The sequence below is a fragment of the Brachyistius frenatus genome, unplaced genomic scaffold, assembly GCF_029030835.1.
Source record: "Brachyistius frenatus isolate BFR_SWC_R1_liver_20210118 unplaced genomic scaffold, ASM2903083v1 Contig_2, whole genome shotgun sequence".
In the NCBI taxonomy this organism is placed as follows: Eukaryota; Metazoa; Chordata; class Actinopteri; family Embiotocidae; genus Brachyistius; species Brachyistius frenatus.
In genome coordinates, this window is record NW_027210601.1 from 4,909,519 (window position 1) to 4,932,500 (window position 22,982).

The following is a 22,982-nucleotide window of genomic DNA, read 5'->3' on the forward strand; positions in this document are numbered from 1 at the left end:
ATCTCCTTACAAATGTGCTTTCAACACTGTGTTGGCTTCTAACAACATTTCGCCTGCAGATATGTGACGGTCACACAAAAGATGGTAAGAATACCTCCATCTCGATCACTTTGGGGTATTCTATGTCAAAAGAAAGGGACAGCCAAATCTGGCTCAGCTGGTTACGTGCTATTCCCATTACTGTTCTACAGAATAGGTGCAGCGCTGAGGATTATGTCTCAGTTTACAGAGGAAAAAGAGAAAGATCCCAAAAGAAATCGTAAAGCTGAGCTTTTCAGCTCCGTGCACTACCTGCAGCCTCTGGCTCAGTTTTCAGTGGGCTGCATAATGAATGAGGTGATACGGGGACACTGGACTCTCTGGAGAGGTTAAGATTAAAAGTGAGAAAACAGGGGGGCTAAGTGGAGAGAGATGGGGAGAAACTACGCACAAGGCTTAAGACAGACAGCGAAAGAGCGAGAGAGTAAGGTGTGTGACAGGAAAATAAAATCAGGAAATTGGGCAGAGCAACACAGGACGGGTGGAAGGCATACAAACAAGGTGCTACAGCATCTTACATACTGATACTTCCTCACTGCAACACCCTGCAGTCACCCTGCAACATGAAGGAATCCGGTGTGCACTCAGGTTGACTGCTTAAAGTTGTACTCACTGAAAGTGATACTATCGCACAGATAACTACTAATCAAAACATTTAGAATAACAGTAGCATAGAAACGATAATTTTTCATATACATTATATAATAATAATAATAATTATTATAACGTATTCAATGGGGAGAAGCTTGGAGTGACGCAGCAAACTTTAGATATGACATTTCTAAATATTCAGAATGAAAAAAGATAAGAAAATGTTTGGTATTCTGCGTTCCCAATGTCCTTCACACTCTCTTTGTTCTGTGATGTCAAACCTCATCTCTTTAAAAGAACTCATTATTGAGAGGGGAGAAGTTCAAAGACGCTTGAAGAAAGCAATTAACACATACAAGCCAGACTGAAGGATTCCTCTGTGGTACAGTCAGCAATGTTGCTTCTGGAGAGGGAGAGAAGAGCAAACACGATAACTTGGACAGCTTTGGGATGATGAATGTCAGATCTTTCTGTTTAGTGTGACCTTCAAAGAAAAAAATCTTTAGACGGCTATACTTCAAGAATTTATATACAGCTCGTATCTAGTGATGCTTTGACAGGCAAGTAGAAGTAAGATAATGAGGATCAGGAAATGTATTTATGAAGTATTGGATTGCCTGATCATATTGCAAGAAGTAAGAAGTATAAGACAGAATAAGTAAGAAAAAGTGGTGAAATATTTTCAGAGAAGATGCAAAGATAAAAATAAAAAGACACTTTTTGTATTTGCTTTATGTAAAGATGGCACAGTAATTATACTTTGTGCAACATTTTATGAAAAATTTTTGAATATGTGATATCAGGAAAAGCCCCACAGTCAGAGCAACTGTCCTCTTCAATGTCATGTGCTCAGGACTAGAATTATCACGACGCCAAGCCAAGAAAGTGCCGACAGGAAAGCAACGGGAGACAGACAGCTGCCTGCCAAATAGTGATGTGTTTACCTGTGGTTGTCCGGCCAGGAGACAATATAGGCATGCTGTGTGATATTACTGACAGTACATTACAAGACAAATAGGAGAGTGCATGCCCTCAAGATTACAGTAAGTGGCCTGTACTCTCTCACTCTGAAATCCTTTGTCACGACAACATGTGGCGTGACACCTCATGTTTCTGTCCATCTTTTAATCTCTGTACCTGCTTTCAATGCTGTGAGGAGGAAGCCCTTTCGAAAACATTTGCAGAACATCCCTTTTTGCGATCCTATTAAATGTTGCCTGCTACAGAAGGACTGGCAGGGAAACTACTGAGCAACTTACAAAGCAACTCATGTGAATAAGTAAGTCCTAGTCTGTGCTTCTGGCGTTTGTTTATGCATCTGTTTTAATCCACAGGGAGCTTCAGTGAGGCTGGACAACACCAAACACCACGCTACATTAAGCACCGTATCCCCACAGATAGGGATCTCCTCCTGTGTGCGCACACTTAAGAGACGTCTCATCACTAGCTCATCATCATAAACCAAGAATATACTGTAAATACAGGCTGGTAATGGGCCAGACAGTCACTTGATACTGAACAAGAATGTAAAGCCTCTAACAGCCTTTACAGGCCTTGGAGGATCTCTGACATTGGGTATATGTAAGTTGAGCAGGATGAAGAATACTTTTAACAGAGAATTGAGGTAAACTGAATTTGTTTTGTGGTGATAACAGAATTAAAAATAACATTTGAAAAAGATCAATAGCAACAGTCTGAGATATCACAAAATCTTAACAAATTAAACTAAACTATCTGGACTGAAAACCACTTTAGGGCCCTACCTTTTCGTGAACAGGTCCTTGAAATTGCGGAAACATTTTGTTTGACACGGAATGGAAGACTCTGTGAGCACAGATAATGCCACTTAGAGACTCTGATAGAGGAAGGGTGTTTAATCAATACCGTATCAGCCTCCCAGCTATAGCAATACGCTCTGGTCGGAGGCACAGGCTTTCCTTGAGACAATTAAAAGCAGTTTTCGCGATTAGCTTTCGCCTTCAAATAACTGAAGTCGCAGAGGGTGAGATAGCTTTTTACACTGTTGTTTTCTCTCTGTGACTGATCCCTTTAGGTCGGGTTTTTTGGAGGTTTCAGGTGCACGCAGGCAATCACTTGCACACAAACTCTCTCTCTCACACACACACACACACACACGCACGCACACACACACACACACACACACACACACACACACACACACACACACACACACACACACACACACACACACACACACACACACACACACACACACACACTTTTTCTCATCTGGCAGTATATTAGCCAAGGAAAGGTCAATGGATCGACATGTGAGACAGACCCTTTTATCTGCACTTAAAGAGAACAGTGATGTGTAATGACTCCCCTGATAGCAATAGTGAGAAGAGAGCAAGAGAGAGGACAAGGGGCCTAAAACTGGTCATTCAAATCTGGCACGTGTATGTGAGTGTGAGTGTGAGTGAGTGAGTGAGTGAGTGAGTGAGTGAGTGAGTGAGTGAGTGAGTGAGTGAGTGAGTGAGTGAGTGAGTGAGTGAGTGAGTGAGTGAGTGTGTGTGTGTGTGTGTGTGTGTGTGTGTGTGTGTGTGTGTGTGTGTGTGTGTGTGTGTGTGTGTGTGTGTGTGTGTACACAAGAGAGATTCAGTGAGAGAGACAGTGAAGGTGGGAGGTCTCGGGGAGTGAGTGTAATCATCAAAAAAGATTGTCTGCATCTTCTAAATCGACAAAGTTAGCTGACTAATGCAACCACTTTACTAGAAAAGAAGGGGAGTCGAGTGGAATTTTGTCTCATTTCAATTTGATGAAACAGGGTTGTTGACTGTGTTGACTACCTGAACAAAGAACTGGCTTCAGACCCTCATTTATTCAACACTACCACAATATTGTGAGTCATGGCTCACTGTGATTCATTTGTTTGATGTTTGAACTGGGGCTGTCAGTCTTTTGAAGAGAGGAGGGATACATACTGTAAAGCCAAATGAATGAGTGAGATTGTTGGTGTACATATTGGAAATTCTTCAAAATCTTCTACTGATGATGGCATAACAGGAAAAATGCTGGCCCCGGTGTGCCGCTCTGGCCTGTGCTCAAAATGTGTTATCAGACGCACTGTTGTTTTGGTCAAGGCCTCACACAACACAAACACAAAATGCAGGTGACAACACATGAAACCGCAACACCAGCATCACAGATTTATTTTCTTTCTGTCATCCATGAGTAAACAATCACTCATACCAGAGCAAGCATACCAAATATGCAGATACAAGGACACACAAACCACAAAGGAATTCCCCACTCTTCTTCAACACATACACACAATAAAGGCTTATTTCGTCCTCTTTCCATAAGTGTGTATGTACACGCATGCCCGCTTGCAGTGCGCTGTAATCCTCATGTGATTGTACTTTCATGCCCGGGAGCCATTTATCTTCATTATCATCATTCGGCTGGAGGAAGCAGATCTGTTAGGGCTCATGGCAACAGTAATGCCTCTCTGTCTGGGTATAAAAAACAGCTTCACTACCTGGACGTTTGTCATGTCACTTTACCACAGGACCAGGAACATTAAGAAGGGAAATAGTGCCTTGTACCTCAATAAAACTCCATTTCCAATATGGCCATAGAGAAGGGGGAAAATTTGACTGATGGCCATGCTTACAAAGCTGTTAATTTAAGAGTATGTTTACGGGGCGCTTTTTTGTCAGCATTTTGTTTAATGTGGAATTTATGTGGCCAAATGGTAATACTCTGAGGAAATCACATCCTCAAATCTGCCACTGAGCCTTTGCTGGGGTAATAAATATGCAATTTCAAGCCAGTTTATGAGGAAAATGAACACAGAAAAGCTTTTTTTCACCCAAAATGCTCTTACGAACATCAGAAGACAAAACTGCAAGCACCACAGAGCCCCTGGAAGCATGACAAAGTCGATGCTAACAAACTTGGACAGAGAACAGATTTTCCAAGCCCAATTATAGCAGAAACTCTTTTGAGAAACTCACGGCTTAGTCCTGAGGAAAAATGATGGCGACGGCAGGGCTTTGTAATCACAAGGCCGGGGTTGTCACGAGCATTTGAAGGTGGACCGATCTGATCAAAGTCCGATTCGTTCCCACACATCTTTGCCTCAAAACAACACCTTTACACCTCATCAGTGAGGACCACCATGTCCGCAGCCAGAACAGGCAGCAGTGTTTTTAACAGGAAAACACACCTCAATTATGAAAGTCCAGGAACAGAACTGTTACTTTACTAATCACCACATCAAAACAGGAATCAGATCTCAAGGAAAATGCTGCCAGATTATTGCTAATATCTTTCCAGCTGGCTACACACAGGTAGGACAGACACAACAGCAGACATGTTCGCTCAGTTTCCCTTCTCCCTGTGTGATGTCCATTACATTTTTGACCACCACCAGAGTAATTCATTAGCCTTACCATGCCCCTCATTGCAAGCTATTGGTGAAGGTGAAGTAAAGCACATTGTTGTCTCAGAGCAGCTGTAACATTATGGGAATGAAGTTGACATTCAGACCCACTGTCAAAAAGATAAATGCATACACAAATAATCAGTATGACAGGTGAACATACAGGAATGAAAAGATGTGGGTGGGACAACGTGCATGCATCTATTTAGTGTGTGTGCATCTGTAGTGCAGTGCGAGGCCGGGAGTCTCCCAGGCCTATAATTACACCCTGGTGGGAGTGAAGCTGATAACTGAGGTCTGAAGATATCAACGTCATAGCAAGACACGGCGAGGGGAAGAGATGAGAGGAGATACATAATAAAAGAAGGGTATAGTGCACATCGTGATTCCTTATCAAACAGCAGCTTTTCTCACCGACACTGCTTTTTCATTTCCTCTTTGATAGTTATCTAATGACCTGTACCGCACACGCATACACACAGAAAGACATATAGGCTCCGGAAGAAGAAAAGCAACACGACACAGCCCATACAGTCAGTGTGTTACCATTAACTATCACAATTCAATTAAAACCTATGGAAGGCAATACTGATTCTCAAAAATGACACATCCCAGGTAGGACACACACATCCGCATCATCCTAATCAAGTTATCTTACACACGTTATGGTGGTAACTGTGTTAACACAGCTGGGTGAAGCAGCCGTCTTTTTATTAACCATCGTCATACATATTGCTGTTTTGATTCTCTGCACACAAAACACACTAACAACGCGAGTGATTGGGCTCAGGTTGTTCTGTTAATGCAATGCAAACAACAAAAAGCAACTATGTTTCTTCATCGTCCTGTGATATATAAATCATGTATATATAAATATATACAAATATATATAATATATATTATATATAAATTATATAAATATAAATCCTGTAAGACAGGAAGCTACAACACCTCTTTATGGGCATTTACGTAACTATTAAATAACTCAAATATCATTATCACTTAAAATCAACGTGAGGTACGTGGGCAATCAGGTTTTTATGACGCAGTCAGGACTGAAATTATTTGTATTATTAATTAATCTACCTACTCTTTGCTCAGTAAAGCAATTAATCATTTAATCTCATCAATCATCAACAAAAAGGAAAGAAAATACCGATCAAAAGATCCCAGAGCGCGTTGCAGCATCTTAAAGTTTGTTGCAGTTCCTGTTGATCGACTAGTTGTTTCAGCTTTAACAACATGTTTTGGGCATATTTGATCTGATCAGAATTTGAGTGTAACCATACGTGATGAATAACACTCACAGCAGGTGGAACCTCTGTACCGGACGCTCAGCAGCGACTGAGTGCATTGCCCATATGACATTGCAACAACAATAACAAAGACATTACACACGGAGTTGACGGTCCTTGGAAGAGGGGTTTCTTTCAGCATTGCAGAGCTCTGTTGCTATGGGGACATGCCTCACACCGAGGAAAAAAGAAAGAAAGAAAATTAGGAAACATTGTCCTTGAGGCCCACTATTCAAACAGTAGACTGTAATATGCTGAATGCCTTTACACTATACAGAACATTCTTCTACTCTATAGACCGGAGCCCAGCCTGTCTTTCTCAACAGGCAGGAATGCACCATTAGTTTGCTGCAGAGTAAATACTATTAAGATAACGCAGAGTACAGCAGATTTACTGCAAGCTTTTGCGCAATATTACAGCAAGTAGGTATAACCTCACCTGGATTTAGCCTGGATTTCTCATGTTTGATGAGCACATTTTAAAACGTTCTTTTTGGTGTACTTATGAATGACTGAAAATCTGCTTGATCTAAAATGTACAGCTTTTAAAAGCACACGCACGCACGCACGCACGCACGCACGCACACACACACACACACACACACACACACACACACACACACACACACACACACACACACACACACTTATACACCCCTCCCGAACAGATGTCCTTTGCTGATAACTAACCCATATCCATTCAGTGCAGGATGACCTTATATCTTCCAAATGAGCCTGTGCTAAGAGAGGGAGGAAGCAGGTTGTCAGTGCGCACAGGGGGAGGTCAGTATCATGCCCCCTCCCTGCCAACGTGGTATTATCCACACTCTGTTAACCTAACAGTGAGGTGCCTCTCTCTTCCACTGTCTGTCAGTGAAAACAACAAAACATTTACAGGTCTCTGGCTGCCCTTTCAGCGTCCTGCGCAACAAGGGGATAAGACGGGTGGTCACTTCCCTACTCAGGGAAGTTCCCGGTCTCTGTGACTTGCAGGAAACAGCAGTGGAAAATGGTTGGGCTGAAAGGAAAAGCTTTACAAAATTAATAATCTGCTAAATTTAGAAACGACCTGAAAATGACATTATTGTTTTAAAAACTCATTACAAAACAGTTTGGAGTTTGTAGCCCACTTAGTCGCACTAAAAAGATTCATTAACTCCTTGACCTAAGCTCCATGCTTTTAAAGCTGGGACTACTGTTCTCAGTGTGCAAGTGAGGAGTTGTTGAAAGAGTGCAGTGGCATTAAGTGGGTCTTTCATCTTCCTCTTCTACTGTTTATTGAAAAACAAAGCACGTGCCTCAAAGTGGCCCAATTAGAGAGGAGGGAGTCACAGTATACAGCTCAAGACTGGCACACAACTTCTGGGAAAACTTTTGAGCAGTGCTCTCTCAATGGAGTCTGAGGACATCCAGCAGGGTTTTGGATGATCTCAGAAAAATTTATATCACAATAATTTGATCGTCTTTGTCAAGGCTGATCATTGGTAATAGTTTTACTTCCCCCTTTTACAGTGCAGTGTAGCCTGTTATGTAATCCTGCAGCCAACCAACTTCTCCCCAACAACAACAAAAAATCTGTCTTCAGTTTTAGTTTTATCCCTGTGGATGTTTCACAGGCTCAAAGTTTTGATTACCTATCTTCTTAAGACTTTGCTGCGTGCAACTTGTAACTAGTCGACTGAAACGGAGCTGCAATGCTTTCTTATCATGGATATGACACTATAGTTACAATGTCACAACATCTCAGTCCTTTCTTCCCACGTGGATAGGCTTTGAACGCAGCACAAGCAGGAAACATGCAGTACACAAACAGGTAAACACAAGAATTAGTGGAGCCAAATGTGCAGCTGTAAGGCATTAGTGCGAGGGGTTCAGAAAAGACAACGTAACGTGTTGTTGAACGTTGACGGGTTACTCACCTGCGAAACTAAAGGAATAAGCGTCTGCTCGACCGAGCGGGTTTTGATTTCCAGACCGGAATCAAAGTTACTGTTACCGCACGGAGATGAAGCCATTCCCGCCGAGCTCTCCCTGCCTGCCTGACACACACAATGCACGGCGCTACTGAGTTTACCAACAGCCTTTCCTTGGCTGCAAACTGGTGTGGCGGACTTGCGATTACACACCGGTGATTTTTTTTTTTTTTTACTTGGTTACGCGATCGTTTATCGAGTGGCTTTCCACGCACGCACTCTGTTTTAATCCACTCTGGCTCGGTGGTTGTGCCGCTGCGCTGCGCCCGCTAATGTCCATGTAGTTTACTCAACTACGGCAGGGAGCGGACTGCAGCACACCACTGTGGGCAACCACATACCCCCCCCCCCCCCACACACACACACACACACACACACACACACGCACGCACGCACACACACACACACACACTTTTCACTGCTGGCTGCTTAAGTGGAGTTTACGGTTTTACACAACACAGTTATTCATTGTAACACAATGGCAGACAGGGTAATTATTTAGGCTTTAATATTTACTCACATATCAAGTTATGTAATTGGAGTAAAAAAAATACTAATGATTCAATTTATAAGCTTTTAGTGGTAGAAAGTAGCTTAAATATGTCCACTACATTTACTCAAGTACCTACTGTAGTCTATTTATGTACAGTTTTGAGGTACTTTACTTGAGTATGTCTATTTGATGTTACTGTATACTTCCACTTCACCACATTTCAGAGAAATATTTTAGGCTACTTTCTACTCCAATACCATTTTTGACAGCTTTAGTTTCTTTTCAGATGGAGATGTACTTAGTTTTTTTTTCTTTCCTTTCTCAGTAATCATCTGACAACCCCTCAGATTTATCTGCTGTCCTTGGATATAAAACTGGATATAAAGTAGGCTAGTTCAAACTAGCTCCTCCTGCAGCAGCTACAACACTGACATGCTGCTGGCACTGATGCTTCACTGATAATAATCCAGTGATGTCATATATAAAAATGTATTCCTCTGAGGGACCAAACCAGTAAACTTTAACTACATTTTGCTGCTAATACTTGCTGCTAATATTTGTATTTAAGAAAAAGATCTGAATTGTTAAACTCTCTCAAGTTATAACATCAGTGGTCTATGTGCATCATGAGTATGTTAGCATGCAAGAAGATATCGGGGTTTTTTAGGTTTTTTTAAATGTACCATCTGTTAATGCACATTTCAGATGGCATGTTAGAGTTTTAGTTTTAAAAATTCATCATCCATCCATCCATGCACATTTCAGAGGACTTTGCATCCGATGCCCTGCAGAGAGAGGAGCGATGCTTTCCTTGCAGCAGCTCTGGTTTGATCCCTAAGACAAAGAATCCCATATTATCCCCTGGAGTGTGAGAATCCCTTATCATCCTCTCCAAATACACATAATCAAACCCAGCTTCACTGGACCACATGAGACAGCTGCACACTGACTGGAATTCATTGCTAAAAAGTTACAAACTTTATGTTTTGCCTATATGGAAAAAGCATTAATAGTCGATCTGCCATCTGAGATGCTCCAGGTTACTCAGGTGTGGGTTGAAAGTGGTTTAAGTGCATACAAGCATGGACAATAAAAATAATAGGGCAGTTATTGTTGTCTCAAACAAACTGGAACACCCAGATCTTTCTGAATTCTTTGTGCTCAGACCAACAAAAAAAAATTATCCCCCACTGACAGATTTGGACTAAATGACTGAAAATACACTCACAAAAGCTCAGTGTAAACTCATCAATAATAATCATTTCAGTTCAAGGTGTGTTTTGAAGATTTCTTTGTAACTTTGCTTTTCAGTTTACATTGTTATGCAGAAAGGTTGATATGTAAGAGTACAAATGCCCCCAATTATCCCTGACAGTCAACACACCTCCACATCTCTCCCAAATCCCCAAACTACTTTTACAAAATGATCGTAAAATGAGAAAAAAAAAAACATTTAAAAGCAACTAAATCTGGTCTTTGACAGATTATATGTTTAAATTGTACAGATCAGAGGTTCTTTAAAAATTAGCTGTCATACTTCAAAATGAGGAATATCACATTGTTCCTCCTCTAGTTTCATGTATCCATAATAGGACTTTATTGTTTCCTGGATCCGGTCCGACCAAACTATTGCCAAATTCTTTATATCCTCAAGAGGCTTCAAAGGCTATTTCTAACTTTACAAGTGCAGACACTGGATGACAAGTGGTGAGTAACACTTCATGTTACAAACACAGCAGATGGAGGAGAGCAGATATGGTTTATAAGCACAGAGGCACTGTTAGTGACAGCTTTTGCTGCTTTCTCATCAACTGTGGTGGCTTGTGAGCACTGTGTCAGCAGTGGAGACAATCGCTCTGTGTGTGTGTGTTAAAGCTGTCTGCTACTCTGAGGCCCAGCCAGTATTTATTTAAAACCGCAGAGCTATGCTTTAGTTTAACCCTCCCTGTTTACATTGGTTTCACTCCACACACATCCACACAAATTTACACACACTCTTAACAGTGCATCATTATGAAGGCATGCAAGCAGTTTGGCTGCTACGAGTAGACAGGGTTGTGATCCACTTTGATGAATGACTCTACTACTACCTCGGTAATATCTGTATGTTTTTTGGTAATCTGCACTGAGGCTGATAAGATAATAACAAACTCCACGTTGGCTACTTGCATTGTGCTGTATCAACTTGCCTTGGATTAAATTATTTTGGTCACAGTAGATGTTCGAGAGGAAGAGTAAGTATGAGTAAAGTATGATACATCCTGTAACGTTTCAGTGGGAATAGTTTAGCTATCATATAGACAAATAGCTTCTAATCCACAATCTCAAATAAACACAGTGAATTTGATTGCTGAGTTAGTGAGTGCCATTTTCCAAGCTATAAAACAGACCTGTTTTTCTAGAGTATCTAATTTGTTCTGGAATATTTAATATTTGCTCCTCTGCCTCTAATCTCTTTTAGGCACATTGCATTTTGACAATTTCCCTGAAACTCCATACAAGTAGGAAGTCCCTTTTGTGTATGCTCATCTGCCCAGTCCAAGGGTATTATTCATTAAATAAAAGATGCTTGTGTGTGTTGTGATTGTTTTTTGTTTTTTTAACAGCTGCTACTGTCTCTTTCCGTGCTTTAGAAGTGCTGACTTCTTTCTCTCTCTCTGGATCATTCCTTCTGGTTTTACAGCTCCTGGGACAGGAACTGCTGAGCCTAAAGAGATAGTGATTTTGCACACTGCAAGATGTAAAATGAGTGCGCTCAGTCAAATTTCCCCTGTTGGATAAGTAGATTGAAATTTGGTATTCAAAGTGAGGATTGTGGTGGAGTGTTGAAGGATTTTCTTTCCTGCATTTTAAAACGGTAGAAAATGTCCAGCTGGAGAAAATAATTTATGGCTATATGAAAGTATGCTTTTAATTTGCATGCTCCTACATGATTATTCCCCTCCTTACTCATATTTAAACAAGATTATGTTTTGATAGTTTCATGTTTTGTATAAGGCTTTCACAGCACAATTTACACACTCACATTAGCCTCCAGGGAGGTCAGTACTCAGCGCCTGTTGGTCAGATGAACTTATTTAAAAGAAATATCACTGAGAATACTTGCTTGTAAGGCTGGTGTGGTCATGACAGAGACCTGCAGCTGAACTCACCCTCTTAGCACGATACAGTGACTGGAGAGGCCTCTGTGAGGGAGAGGAGTTCAAACTGAGGTGAGGTGGATGTTTAGCTGGCTTTGCATTGTTTTTACTGATGGACACTGAATAGCTTTACAGTTTAAAGCTTTCAGGGGTGTTTGTAATGTTAGATGAGTTCAATCCTGGCTGGCTCACAAGTGGTTATGTTAGTACAGCCTCTGGTCAAAATTAACAAAAAAATTACACTGCCTCTAAGAATAATATAAAAAAACAGAAGTAGAAAACTAGAAGTAGTGTAAGAAGAGATCAGACACTTTAATATGTTCAAATAAAAATAAAAATAAAGCAGTGGTGCTAATGAGTAGCGGGTCATCTGTCTATCATTTGCCGCTCTCCGAGGCACCCTCAGGGATGAGACTAATTTAATTGCATGTAAACAAAGCCAGGCAGCTTCAAATGTGCCATGCAGACACCCAGCCCAGTAATCCTGGCTTTTTCTGCACCTCCATTTCTGTTACATAATCATGGGCACCTTGCATGTGCTCATTATCATTAATTTTTTATCAAGCACGTCTTTATCTGAAGGCTGCCTCATTTGTCAGAGATGCCCTCTGTAGTTTGAATTAACAGCATATGTAAACACGCAGGAATATGTGAAACGGTCATTAGTTAAATTTGCATTCTTGCATTCATTACCAAGTCTGCACTGAGATAATCCCAGTCCTTCCCACACTCCACCTCAAACTACACATTCCACCTCAAACTACGAGCTCAGAGAAAGTATACACAGTGAAAACTTGCAAAATACTGTTGTCAACTGAGATCCTAAAAGTGTCAAAGTTTAACTATGGAGTCATTACATGCACTGTTTTAGCCTCTCTCATGAGTTAAATTATGCTTGTTTGTAGGTGAGTGAGCAAGAAAATGACATTGAACGAAAAAGACACTGTAAAGTGCCGAAGAATATTTTAGTACCAAAAAGCAGACAGTGTCTCCATCATCCATCAGGCCCTAAGTATTTCTACAAATATAAAATTCATAGTAATGATTCCCTGAATTGTTATCCAGTCTCCCACAATGGCTTCACAGCTCCTCAGTCAAATAGAGTTATGAAGCACTTGGTGGCAACATATGGCACAATAAAATGGATGTGCTGAACATGAAAGAACATTATCTTCACTGTGGAACATTTAATTTTCTGCTTTTTATACATTTTTAATGTGCATACAGCAGTGAGTTAGATCCTCTTGTAGGCATTACACAGCGTTACTTAACTTTGGGGTCAGGATCCTACTTTAAATAAAACATAAATAGAAATATGTTAGAATTATATCACACTTTCTGAAGTACCAAACTCTGCTTCTTATGAAAATATTGAAAAAAATATTTATATTAACATGACTTTTATGTTAAAAACTGGTCGAGAGGGTAAATAAACCCTGATTTATACCCATAACATTTTCCAACAAAAACTTTGGCCTGATTAATAATTGTAAATCAATGAACATTTCTACTGTAGATATGGTATCGATTTGAATTCCCTGTGAAATAAGCAAAATGGTGCAAAGACATGTTCACAAAACAGCTCATGAAGGCATATTCCTACTCTTTTGTCCAGGCATCAAAAATATGTCAGAATCTTTCCTAAATAACCCTACACTCTCCTGCAATGACCTCTTACACTTGATCAAATTAATCCTGCATTATGCAAGCAGGTACAGAGATTTCACCACCAGCGGTGGATGAATGCGTAGTCAAAGCAGTACAAAGATAACAGAGACACTTGTCCTCAGACGCAGCTGTTTGGCTGCATCCCAACTTGTGTCTAGCTGCCACTCCTGAGATGAGAGCCATAGATGCGGCTATCCTCCACAGAGAGGTTACCTCACCCTGCCAAGTCTGTGTAAATCCTGTTCCACTGAGACTGAGTGAGGAGGGACAACAATGGGAACACAAACATAATCTATTTTCTACCCAAGTGTTGGTGACAGTGTGTCTGTTTTGTCTTTGTCATGCATATACAGCACAAGTCAGCATGGTCATAGGCGAGCCAGAAAAAGGCCCAGCCACCTCTCCTCCTTCCCTTCTCACTTCCCCATATCATTTGGCTCTATCCATGTTTGTCTTTGCTCGATTGTCATTTGTGATGTCGTCTCAAGGCTTCACAGACACCATCACATTTTTCTCTCTGATCATGTCAAGTGGGAGCCTGGAAATGTCTTGTTACAAAAGTGTCACCTCAACCTTTAAAATTCAAAAGGCCCTGAGGCTTTGTTTTATTTTTATTTTTTTCCATAAACAAGCAGTGAGCCACTGGCTGGCAGCTAGCTCAGCTGTGACCAGTTACCCTCGATCAAGACTTGGCAAAGGGATAACACAGTCTGACAGGGCAGTGTGTATACTATGGCATCTTGATTGTTGATGGAGCTATTACAGAGTCACCAGTCATTCGGGCAACACTATATTTTCCCAGGCCTGAGCAAAAAAATAGAAAAGCATTTTTTTTAAACATCTAACTTTGCTATGATTTGCCCTTGACCCTTGAGTACTCCAACACAGACACATGAGAATGACAAATACACTAAACAATCCTGTTTTGATTGTACACAGTATTGCAATTTTCTACCCGTGTCCTGATCAGCAAATGCTTGGATTGTCTTTGTTGCCATTTATTAATGCAGTGCAGTGGCTTCAGGAATGTGAGGACCAACCCTCACTCATAAGACCAATGTTCACATTTCAGAGCATCCATCCCGCTCAAACAAGGCTCTAAATCCCCATCAGCTCTATTTCAGTGTCTCCTTTGACTTCCTATAGAGTTACAGGAAGAAGAAAAAAAAGCTCCACATAAATGAGTAAATATTCACCTTACTGTTATCCCTTGACACTTCAGTTCAAGGCTTTATGGATATAGTCATTATAATTTTTTATATATGCAATATTTTCCTCATTTTACAATATCCTTAGTGGTACTACAGAGGTGTACAACAAGGCCAAATTAAAGTATAGGGTACTAAAATACTCAGACTTGGATTTTGTGATTATCTTGCGCCATCTACTGGACTTTACTCAACAGTGCAGCTTAGAATCATTGTTAAAGTCACCAGTATTGCACAATTAAAACCGATATTTGAAATAGACCAGAGAAAAATAATGAAAGAAATAACACATTGTATGTAAAAATTGATTTAAAATTTGCAAGGAATATTTTCAGTGTATGATCAAACAGCTGCAGAACCGTTGTTACAACGGTACCGTTTATCCGGGGCCATATTTACAGTAACACCGCAACTTCAGTTTTGAAGATGGCGGCGCCCGTAATGGAAACATGCCATACAGCTTGTTGCGCAAACAGGACGCCAAACGTAGTTTCTTGGAGTCGTGGAGGAACCATCGCATTTGGGACATGTAACTCGGTGGCTCTGTACGACCCGCAGGTAATACAACCCTTGTTGTTTCCCGCTGTGAAGTCTGCTGTCGCTGCTTGTGATGATATGTCCAACCCAGCTGCACTGTGGTTACCTCAGTAAACACATCCTGTGGTTTTTCCTGTAGGAGAGGAGAGTGGTCGCTGTGCTAAACGGACACTCAGGCAGAGTGAATGCAGTCCAGTGGGTGCACAAAGAGGACAGTGGTGAGTGTGCACCAGACAGCTGTTTAAGTTAGTGTCACGATCACGTGATCCAAGGACAAGTGAAGACTTCAATCATTTCGCTTTAGGAATCTGTTTGTCTGCCTCATCATCTTCTTCTTCTTCATCATCGCGGCTTTGTCCATTTGCTTTGCCGTCACCAACACCTTATATAAATAGCCAATAGTTGATCTGGTTTTAAGTGGGAGCATTTATCAATACAATGTGATTCATCGATACACAGCACCTTTCTGTCCAAAAAAAAAAAAAGAAAAAAAGATTGCATCCTGTAGTGTTTTCAGATTTAGAGTGACACAGCTCTAATCGTGAAAACTTGTGTTTTTGTTGTCGTCACAGCTCCGGAGTGTCATCTTGTCTCAGGGGGCTCCGACAATCGTCTCATCCTGTGGGAGGCTCAAGATGAGAAGGTAGGCCACCGGTTTCACTCGACAGTGTTTCTGAGTTAGACTTTCCGACTTCTTTGGGAATTGTTGGGTCTTGCTGTGCAATACTGTCCTTACTATGAAAAGTGCCTCGAGATGAACATGTGTTGTGATTTAGTGTTGTATAGATGATATAAAAGGACGAAAATGTGCCGTGCTGTTTCCAGTTCATCCGGTCCGTGGAGTGTAAGGGCCACACTGGTCCAGTCTGCGCTGTGGATGCTATCTACACAGAGGACTCAAAGATCCTGGTGGCCTCCTCAGCGGCAGACTCCACAGTTAAACTGTGGCTCTGCAGTGACACCAAAGAAGGTACGAGACGACAATAAAACAACTGATTAATTAGTTGATTGGTCTGTGGCTTTTTTGAGGTACTTTTTTCTGTTAGAAAAATTACTCAGAGGCTTGGTTCAAAATCAAACATATCGGACATTTATTCTTGCAAGAAGGAGCAAATACATGCACCCTCGAAGAGAGGTGTCCAGCAGTGCTTCCAGTCACTCCTCCATAGGGCAGCTTTTATACAGTTGACCGTCACCCCCATTCCCTTTGTATCTGCTTTCGTATGGTAATATTGATTAGATTTGCAGGTCACAAGATAAGCACACAGGGGAGTCGTCAATTAGATGTGGAAAGTAAAACAAAAAGGAATCGCTTGCAAATAAGAGAGAAAACAAAAGAGTCTTTTCAGAGTCTGCTTGACAAAGAGACTTTCCGGAGCCACAATGCAAACAAGAGGAAGAGACAAATCTTTTTTTTTTTTTTTTTTTTCCCATTTTCCATTATAATATTGGTCATTTTACAAAACCAGATTGTTTTTAAGTTTTACTTTTGGTATTTACAAGGCAAGGCTGTGGTTCTGAAACTTTTTTTGTTACTTCTTGAAAAACTGATGTCCTCCTGTGATTCCTCATTACAGAGTACATGTCTATGAGGTGTGAGCAGTTTAAACATAGATTGTTATTTCCCTTCAGAGTCTAATTCATGTTTAATGTATTGTAACTAATAGAGACTTGAAGATGTGACACTGTACTGTCTTCATTATTTTGGTAACTCACTTACACTACAGTTACTGACTATCTGCCCTCTAATGGCTGCTCGAGAGCATGGCAATGTTTAACTTGCATCACCTCTGATCTGCTGCAGCACTGTTAAGGGACTGTGTTAATTTAAAGGTCACTTAACTTGTAGTAAAAACAGGCAAAACAACCTGCCAGTGAATACGGAAATGTAAAAGGCCACATTTGCTTTGGACATAAATTACTGTCTGCTGTATAATCACTCCTGTTTTTATTTTTTTATTTCCAAAGCTATGTAGGCTGTCATAATAAACACAGCTGTGTTTATTTTGATATCAGGTTCAATTTTTTTTGTACAGTTGAATATCGGTGGTCTCCCAAGCTGTCATCTATATCTGCTTTCCTGTTTTCAAGCTGTCACCCATAACGGCTTCCCTTTGCTGAAAGTCTCTCCACTTGTCAGGACACTAATGTAGCTTGACAGTCATGGAGATTAAGTGTGTGTTTATGTAGACTGGGCATAAACTTGGGTTATACTCCCAGATAAAAACATGATCTATGTTATGTTGGTGGCTGTATGCAGTTAGAAATGTACTTTGCCTCCTCACATAAAGTAAGACAGAGGGAAAAAAAAAAAGTTGCTATTGGCAAAGATTTCACACAGAAATAGCCAAATTAAACTGTTCTCTGTATATGATACGATTTTTAATTATATAGCAGTATTACCGTGATGTATCTGAAAGTTTAATTCCATGTTCATGTGTATTCCTCAGCTGATTGCCTCCATGACTTATCATTTGGCAGTGGCTTCATGATGGATGTCTCACTGGTACTGTTGCCAGGCAGCAGAGGTGAGCCTAAGCTGTTCCTACGTAGACATCCCTGACGTCATTAGGCACGCACGCGCGCGCGCGCGCACGCACATACACACACACACACACATACACAAGTTTGCACAGCTACCCTTGCTAGGACCTTGCATTGACTTCCATTCATTGTGGACAGCCTAACCCTAACCATAACTAATTAATATCAAACTTGACCTAACCTCAATTCACACTTGACCCCAAACCTTAACCAGGACATAAGAAATTATGTTTTGCTTCATTAGAACCACTGACTCTCTTGACAAGGTCGATGTTTACACTGCAAAAAGTCCCACAAGTAACACACACACACACACACACACACACACACACACACACACACACACACACACACACACACACACACACACACACACACACACACACACACACACACACACACACTAACGAACACATTTTTCCTCTCTTGTCATCCATCTTAATTTACACTGCTTTAGTCCCTGTAACCAAATGTCATTTAAAACCTTCTGTGTTTGAAGTGTCATTTTGCCTTTATGTTTGACATGCTGTTCCTCTGTTTGATGCTGTGCTTCAACTTTCCTTTCCCCCTCGCTTCTGTTTATAAAACCTAGATTCTGATATAAATGTATGCAGCCTGTTACTGTGCATGTCTGTGTGCTTACGTGACTGTTTAAAAATCTACACCTCGTCTTTCACAGTGCCCATACTGGCCTGCGGGGGTGATGACTCTCGGGTGCATCTGTATGTGCAGGCCAACGGACAGGTAAGCTCAGATCGATACTCGCTCCGGAGCAGCTCGTCTATGTGTTCTGCTCCAGCTCTTTAATTAGAATTTCAAAAGTTTGCTGGGCGGCATTTGACCTTTTTTAAATTGCTCTCCAACAGCTCCAGAGAGCCATGATGCTGCAAGGACATGAAGACTGGGTTCGTGGAGTGGCATGGGTGTCTACAGGTGAGAACAGTGTTGCTGTTAATAAAAAATAAAAAAGAAGCTTTAAAAAAAAAAAAAAAAAAAAAAAATTCAAACAACATTTTATTTAAATAGCACAATATCATACAGAAACAGTTCTAGGTGCTTTTCATGATAAAATAAAAACAAACCACATAAAGGCTTAAATCAGGAAGCCCATATTAATATATTCATTAGAGAAAATATCCACATCACTTTTAAGTGCTCTTGAAAAAGACCCTGTCATCTTGAATATATATTCTGCATCTTCTCAGTCCCAGTCACATGTTCTCACCATACAAGAGCTTTGAGTCCAGGATCTTTATCGTAGGTGGTGAGAGTAGTAACTAGGGTTGGCTAATGGCAAGCTAACAATGTGAGCTAGTGTGATGTTTTTAATGAGAAATATATAATCAGATTCATAGATTTTGTAATAATAATAATATGTTGTCATATTTGTTGATTGTTAACTAAGGGCTCTGTAGACAGCTGCTTATATGGTCTCTGTTACAGTACTAAAATGTTACTTTCCATTCATTCAGTGGTCACAGAAAATTCTGCCTCATTTTTGGCTTATAGTAAGCACACTGCATTTTAAATCATATAGACAGACAGAAAAAGTTTAAGATGTGTTTGGCTCGAAAAATATCTTTGAATATATTTAGGAAATTCATTTTCATTATGTGCTAGTTTCTGGTACAGTATGGTGGTCTTTCTCTTGTGAAGCCTCAAAAGCGTGTGCTTGCTTTCACAATTATTTTTAGTTGATCTAACGAAAGCCTGAAAAGCTGGGTAATGGAGCACTTTGAAAGAGTTAGATAACATGCCATTGACTGAAAACTAAGAGGTGGGAGTAGATTTCCAGTCACAGCCATCAACTAATTCAATGAGAAAGGCTGACATATGCTCTTTGACTTTCTTAAAGTAAAACACAAAGAAGCAAAAAGGCACATTTCTCCTCTAAGATCCAGAAAACATATAAACTATGCACTGTGTTCCCAGCCTGTTATGCTTGAAGTCCAGCTCATCCAACCAGTGTGCTATTCACAGTATTTTGATAGCAAATGGTAATACATGGATCCAATCCAGGCTCTACTAATTGTATAACCCTCTTCAAGGGCACTTCATTACTGCACTGTTCTGACTGTGTAAAAGCTACTTCATCTCCTCAACCAGCCCTCTTCACCAGTGTCTCCTTCCTACTCACAGTCTATGACCTACTCCATGCTGTCAAGCTACAAGCCAGCAAAGAGACGCAGTGAAGTTTGTTTATATGAAGCATTCCCATAGGAATGACAAAACCCTCTCTCTACTTTGATGGTAGTTAAATACATCATTCTGTTCTTTTATGACTGCAGATGGCAAATTGCAGTTTTTCATAGCTGTTGAATATTGGGGTTCAGAGCATGATGCTGTTTTCTGGTTTTGTGTTTCATCTGTTCTCAAAATCACATCTTCTTTCCTTAGCAGGAGGTTATAATTGATGCTAGTTTCAAATCAGCTCTCTTAAACTAACGGATTTGTCGGAAAAATACTCACTTACCCAGTTTAGTATCTCTCTAAGATTGAGTTATATCGTAATCACGATCACCAGGTTTGTTAGCCTCTTCAAAAAGACTTAAAAGAAGAAAACAAATGTCACAAAATAACTGAAAAGATATCCAAAGTTAAATCTTAATTTGATTTGGGTAACACTTTTTGAGTCAAGTTTTAAAAGTAGCGTTGAATGGAAAAAAATAAATAAAAGTGCAAGTAGTTTGGGCAGAGTGTCAGGCAAGTAGCAAAACAAATTCTCATTGTTATTCTCATTAGTGTCATTACACCATGATTGACAATCTATAATAGCCTTCATCCTCCCTCTCCTGACACACAGGAGGCCGTAGGTGGTAGCAGCAGAGCCATTTTTGTTATATCCATTTGTCTTGGCAGAGATACAACTGGACCGGTGGCCACTGGACTAAAACTGAAGCACATAATGTGAGAGACAGGGACACTCAGGAATGGTGGCATGCGCTTTGTTTACCACCTGTCTGTTTATATTTGGCCTGCACTCCTGCTGTCTCACTGGCTGCATCACAGTCAGGACGAGTCTTCTCATATCCCTTGATTACAGTTCTGACAGATAACTGACGTAACAAGAATTCAAACCCAGAAAAGGCTCAGCTCTTTATTGTTCAACTTTTACCTCTGAACATGATCAGCTCTGCTTTCGGCCGAATGCTTAAATATAATGTTTTCAATTAACGTAACATGAAAGATGTTTTTTGAAAGCTGTCCTAGTAAATAATTTGATGTTAAGAGTGGATCAAATAACTGATTACAATAACAAATGATCACCCACCTGTGCAGTTACCCTCAACTCTGTGGAACTTAATAGCATCATTCAGCTCATTGTTTGAGTCTTTAACTTGAAGTTTCTGTTCATGCTCATCAGTTGTGTTTCCTGCCAATAAACCCAATGTATGCCACTTTACCAGCACTAAATGGCAGATAAAGTTAGTGACTCACTAGTGCACATATAGGAGTATTCAGCAGATAAAGAGACATATAGTTCCCTTAGGAGTTGTTTACAATCAAAACAAGCGAAGCAAAAAATAGATTTACCTTCACAAGATGGTCAGAAATATAATTGCTATTGAATGCTAATGTTGCTGTGGGTGTGTAAATAATCAACTGTTTGCTAGCATGATAGCCACATAAAATGTATAAGGTGATACTAGCACATGCCAGGTTGTGTTTCCAGCTGGTTGTGCTGTTCTGAAAAGGCTTTAAAACTAAACTAAGCTTTAAACTAAACTTCACATGCCTGTTCTCAGATTATTGCATATAATTTTTTGGACTATCAGAACTTCTTTTCACACCACAACAGTCCCACTGTATTTCATAAAGACACTTTTCATCATAGGGCCCCAACAGAGTAAATAATACAATGGTCAGAAGGATGGATTCTGCAACACTTCCAGAGCTGACCAAACATGTATTTTAGTCATGGAGGTGTTCAGTTTTTTTTTTGTTGCTCTGGCTCATTCAGGTGGGGAGCTGTTATTAGCCAGCTGTTCACAGGACACTCTCATCAGAGTGTGGAGGCTGTGTGCCAAGTCTGGCACTGACACTCTCACTGAGGACGATCACACCATCATCAAAATGAAGGAGGACGTTTTTGAAGTGAAGGAGAGAGGTGAGTGGACCACCCAGGCTTGATTATAGAAAAGGTTGCTAATTACCCAAATTAAGAGAGATGCAATTTGATGGTTTAATGGCATATATATGTTAACTTTTATTAGTGTTTCACATACTTAAGTCATGTGGTCTGCCACAAAAATGCAGAAAATGTATACCTATTTATTTAATCAGCTACTTTTTTAATTGCTAAAATATCACAACTGATATCTTGATAACAGTCTTCATTTGGCTTCTCTGTGTTCTTGCTCCAGACGGGCCCTCTGTGTTTGCTGTGTCCCTTGAGACGGTCCTGGCAGGCCATGAGAACTGGGTCTATGGAGTTCACTGGCAGCCTCCTTTCTACAACGGTACTTTGATGTAAAACCAGGGAGGCGTCAGTCACTAATGATGCCCATTTATAGGACAGTTAGAAGTGAGAGAGCGTGTGAGTGAAAGAGTGTGAGTGTGTGCATGAGTGTGAGAGAGTGTATGAGAGTGTGTGAGTGAAAGAGCGTGTAGGAGAGTGTGTCTGATTGTGCAAGTCTTTAGTGCGCACGTGTGCATGTTTGCGAGTCTGTGAGTGAGAGTGAGTGACAGTTTGTAAGAGTGAGTGGTCACAATTTTTGGGAAAATCGCCAAGACTCTATTGTCAGTGTGAAAAAAACACAATCGTACCATTTATTTTACAATCAGACACAATTGCCTTCAAACATTTCCGCCACTTTCTCAGTTTCCACAGTGTGTGGAAGTAAATTGATTGGCTTGCATACAAAACTGAGAGGTATTGTTTCCCTCCCTTTGTCTTTCAGTGCTATTGATTACAAAAACCAGAAAGGAACTGTGACAATTGAAATGAGAAAAAGAAAACCATGGGTGTAAAAAGTTATTGGCTTAATTAGCTCTTGAGGGAAAAGCTGCTGAATGTAATATATGTTCTCTTTGAACAGGTTGTTTTGTGTCTGTGTCTTCGAGTCGCCTTGATATCAGTGACCCT

General features: G+C 40.5%; 2 protein-coding genes across 3 annotated transcripts in view; one reads left to right on the forward strand and one right to left on the reverse strand.

Annotated features, from left to right (window-relative positions):
* ctnnal1 (catenin (cadherin-associated protein), alpha-like 1) overlaps nucleotides 1–8,626 on the reverse strand; it is a 47,867-nt gene extending 39,241 nt beyond the window's left edge. The window contains exons 1-2 of one of the 2 annotated variants that reach the window (XM_069695154.1): nucleotides 8,253–8,338; nucleotides 987–1,033 (exon numbers count right to left, since the gene is read on the reverse strand). Coding sequence is in view for 1 of the 2 variants with exons in the window: in XM_069695144.1 (XP_069551245.1) it covers nucleotides 8,253–8,348 (96 nt within the window). In the remaining variant the exon portion in view is untranslated. Of the gene's footprint in view, nucleotides 1–986; nucleotides 1,034–8,252 lie in introns of both variants that reach the window. The other variant, XM_069695144.1, reaches the window with a different exon arrangement.
* Nucleotides 8,627–15,239: 6,613 nt separating this feature from the next.
* elp2 (elongator acetyltransferase complex subunit 2) overlaps nucleotides 15,240–22,982 on the forward strand; it is a 28,410-nt gene continuing 20,667 nt past the window's right edge. The window contains exons 1-9 of the mRNA XM_069695176.1: nucleotides 15,240–15,373; nucleotides 15,492–15,570; nucleotides 15,925–15,995; nucleotides 16,178–16,322; nucleotides 17,803–17,880; nucleotides 18,576–18,640; nucleotides 18,763–18,829; nucleotides 21,858–22,004; nucleotides 22,261–22,356. Of these exons, the coding sequence (XP_069551277.1) occupies nucleotides 15,242–15,373; nucleotides 15,492–15,570; nucleotides 15,925–15,995; nucleotides 16,178–16,322; nucleotides 17,803–17,880; nucleotides 18,576–18,640; nucleotides 18,763–18,829; nucleotides 21,858–22,004; nucleotides 22,261–22,356 (880 nt within the window). The 5' untranslated portion in view covers nucleotides 15,240–15,241. The remainder of the gene's footprint in view (nucleotides 15,374–15,491; nucleotides 15,571–15,924; nucleotides 15,996–16,177; nucleotides 16,323–17,802; nucleotides 17,881–18,575; nucleotides 18,641–18,762; nucleotides 18,830–21,857; nucleotides 22,005–22,260; nucleotides 22,357–22,982) is intronic.